Below are 3,615 nucleotides of genomic sequence, written 5' to 3'. Positions count from 1 at the left end.
TCCTCCTCCTCTTCCTCCTTCTCCTCCTCCTCTTCCTCCTCCTCCTCCTCCTCCTCCTCCTCCTCCTCCCCCTCCTCCTCTCCACAAATCCCACTCCCTTCCAGCACTGATTATGTTATCTAGTTGGGCAATAAAACGTCTGCAAGAAAGCCCCACTCCTTTCTAACACTGAGGTTGTCACCTCTGGTTAATGAAATCTCTGCAAGGAAACAACCAAACTCAGAGAGTACGAAGGACTGCAGCTTTGGAGGAGCTGAAGGGCGCACATCTTAAACTTGCTGGGGTTGGGAGACATGGGTCTGTTCCTGCAACTAATAGATGCCATTGTTCTTTCCCTCCCCCTCCCCTTTCTGTAGAGAGTTCAACACCCGCACGAATGCCTCTCCTGCGGGGGCTTCGGCTTCCTTCCCTGCTTCACGTGCCATGGGAGCAAAATGTCCATGTTCCGGAACTGTTTCACAGACTCCTTCAAAGCCCTCCGGTGCACGGCCTGCAACGAGAACGGCTTGCAGCGGTGCAAGAAGTGCATGAGCTAAGAAGGGCGCGTGTCTCTCGCGCACAGACCCAAAACCACACGCACAACCTCATTTTATTACGCCGACAGAGCCGTTTGTGATGCTCTCTCTCTCTCTCTTTTTTTAAAAAAAAAAATTAAAAGCCACCCTGTTTATCTAGCTGAATCGGTTCCGCTCATTTGTGAAATACAGACTGGGAGTCGCAGAATATATATATATAATAAAGTTGGAAGGGACCTTGGAGGTCATCTAGTCTAGTTCCTGCTCAGGCAGGAAACCCTATACCATTTCGAACAAATGGCTGTCCAGTCTCTTCTTAAAAACTTCCAGCGTTGGAGCATTCACCGCTTCTGGAGGCAGGTTGTTCCACTGGTTCATTGTTCTCACCGTCAGGAAGTTTCTCCTCAGTTCCAGGTTGCTTCTTTCCTTGATTAGTTTCCATCCGTTGCTTCTTGTCCTGCCTTCAGGGGCTTTGGAGAATAGCTTGACTCCCTCTTCTTTGGGGCAGCCCCTGAGATATTGGAAGACTGCTATCGTGTCCCCCCTCATCCTTCTCTTCATTAGACTAGACATACCCAATTCCAGCAACCGTTCCTTGTATGTTTTAGCCTCCAGTCCCCTGATCATCTTTGTTGCAATCGGAATAGCTCAGAATATATATATATATATATATATATATATATATATATATATATATATATATATATATATATATATATATATATATATATATGTGTGTGTGTGTGTGTGTGTGTGTGTGTGTGTGTGTGTGTGTGTGTGTGTGTGTGTGTGTGTGTGTGTGTATGTATGTATGTATATATATATTCTGAGCCATTCTGATTGTAGAGTGACTACCAAATATGAATAATTAGTAAGTTAAGGGAAGAAAGCCCGTTTGGTCTAGTAGTTAAGGCACGAGGAGTCTGTGAGTCCTACTCTCACCTTAGCCATGAAAGCTGATTGGATGACTTTGGGATAATCATGGTTGCTGGAATGGGGTCTGCCTAGTTTAATGAAGAGAAGGATGAGTGGGGAAAAGATAGCAGTGTTCCAGTATCTCAGGGGCTGCCCCAAAGAAGAGAGAATCAAGCTATTCTCCAAAGCGCCTGAAGGCAGGACAAGAAGCAACGGATGGAAACTCATCAAGGAGAGAAGCAACCTAGAACGAAGGAGAAACTTCCTGACAATGAGAACAATTAACCAGTGGAACCACCTGCCTCCAGAAGCTGTGGATGCTCCAACACTGGAAGTTTTTAAGAAGAGACTGGACAGCCATTTGTCTGAAATGGTCTAGGGTCTCCTGCTTGAGTAGGGGGTTGGACTAGAAGACCTCCAAGGTCCCTTCCAATTCTGTTATTCCATTATTCTCATATAGGTCAAAGATTAGATCTGCCTCTTGGACTTGGCGTATTACCTAGAGCCATTAACGTAGGGGGTTGCATATCATTTACAAAAAAAACAACCCACAAATAAATGATTAAAAAAAGGTCTGGATTTTAAGAATCACATCACATGCCAAAACATTTGGTTTTGTATATTAAAACAACACGATTGAAAATAATAAAAAGATCATCTTTTCTTTGGACGGCCTATAAATCTCATAAGTAAAATACATTTAAAAGAGAGCCATGGTGGCACAGTGGCTAGAATGCGGTATTGCAGGCTGACTCTGCCCACTGCCAGGAAGTTCGATCCTGACCGACTCAAGGTTGACTCAGCCTTCCGTCCTTCCGAGGTCGGTAAAATGAGGACCCAGATTGTTGGGGAGGGAGGCAAATAGGCTGACTCTTTTGGAGGGCTGTAAAGCACTGCGAAGCGGCATATAAATCTAAGCGCTATTGCTAAAAACCATACCAAACCTTTACTTCCTCCATCGTTTTATTTTTTGGTGCCTAAAGAAAGACAGACCCTTTTTTCATAGCTGTAGGATTTTATTCATGAGTAAACCCTGCATGGATTTTGCTAATGAAGACTGCTTCTTTTCATTCTTGGCCATCATCCTTCACAAAATAATGACAGATGTTTCATGTTTAATTTCCAGCCGTTGCCTAAAAGCTAACTTTACTCACTTAGGATCTGACACAAAAGCATTCAACAGGAAACATTTAGGCCCTAAATAATTTAAACGGTGGGAAAATTTTGATCGCTCGGCTTCGTTTAAATAATTTACGGGAGATGACAAAAGAGCACTGTAATCCTGAGACAATTTCTCACATGAAAATGAGAGAAATCACTCTTGAAGCATCTCCCTTGGACTCTTTAGCCCCAAATCCTTTTTTTTTTTCTCATCTGAGGGTTGAGTTCGTGAACGATGGCATTTCGGGGGAAAGGGTTCTGAAAAGACCCATCTGGTGAAAAATGTTATTGGCCTATCGGTGAGCCTTCTTGAAAAACAGCTTTCAGACAAGCTGAAAGATTTATGAAGCCCCATCAAGTTCTAGGTGAAGTAAGGACGAGAAACAGTGGTTGGAGACTGATCAAGGAGAGAAGCAACCTGGAATTAAAGAGAAACTTCCTGACAGTGAGGACAATCAACCAGTGGAACAGAAGTTGCCTCCAGAAATCGTGGGCGGTCCATCACTGGAGGTTTTTAAGAAGAGACTAGACAATCACCTGTCTGAGATGGTGTAAGTTCTCCTGCTTGAGCAGTGGGCTGGACTAGAAGACCTCCAAGGTCCCTTCCAACCCAACCCAACTCAACTCAACTCAACCCAACCCAACCCAACCCAACTCTTCTCTTCTCTTCTCTTCTCTTCTCTTCTCTTCTCTTCTCTTCTCTTCTCTTCTCTTCTCTTCTCTTCTCTTCTCTTCTCTTCTCTTCTCTTCTCTTCTCTTCTCTTCTCTTCTCTTCTCCTCTCCTCTCCTCTCCACTCCACTCCACTCCACTCCACTCCATTCCATTCCATTCCATTCCATTCTATTCTATTCTATTCTACTCTATTTATTCTAATGCCACTTTTCAATGTCTTACATGGAAAATCTACACAGACGTTTCCATGTGCAGGCCTCACATTTGAAGACAGTTTAAATAAAGAATTTATTTCCTTATTATTATTATCCAACTTTTATGCCACCGATCTTCCTTCCTATTTAAAAATGA

General features: G+C 43.4%; 1 protein-coding gene across 1 annotated transcript in view; it reads left to right on the top strand.

Annotated features, from left to right (window-relative positions):
* Nucleotides 1–536, top strand: part of GRXCR1 (glutaredoxin and cysteine rich domain containing 1) — a 14,950-nt gene extending 14,414 nt beyond the window's left edge. The window contains 1 exon segment of the mRNA XM_015828546.1: nt 349–536. Within this exon segment, the coding sequence (XP_015684032.1) occupies nt 349–536 (188 nt within the window).
* Nucleotides 537–3,615: the final 3,079 nt, after the last annotated feature.

This window comes from Protobothrops mucrosquamatus, unplaced genomic scaffold (assembly GCF_001527695.2).
Source record: "Protobothrops mucrosquamatus isolate PMUCROS unplaced genomic scaffold, P.Mucros_1.0 scaffold4645, whole genome shotgun sequence".
Lineage (NCBI taxonomy): Eukaryota > Metazoa > Chordata > Lepidosauria > Squamata > Viperidae > Protobothrops > Protobothrops mucrosquamatus.
The sequence above is the reverse complement of the archived record's forward strand: the minus strand, read 5'-3'. Positions and strand labels throughout refer to the sequence as shown.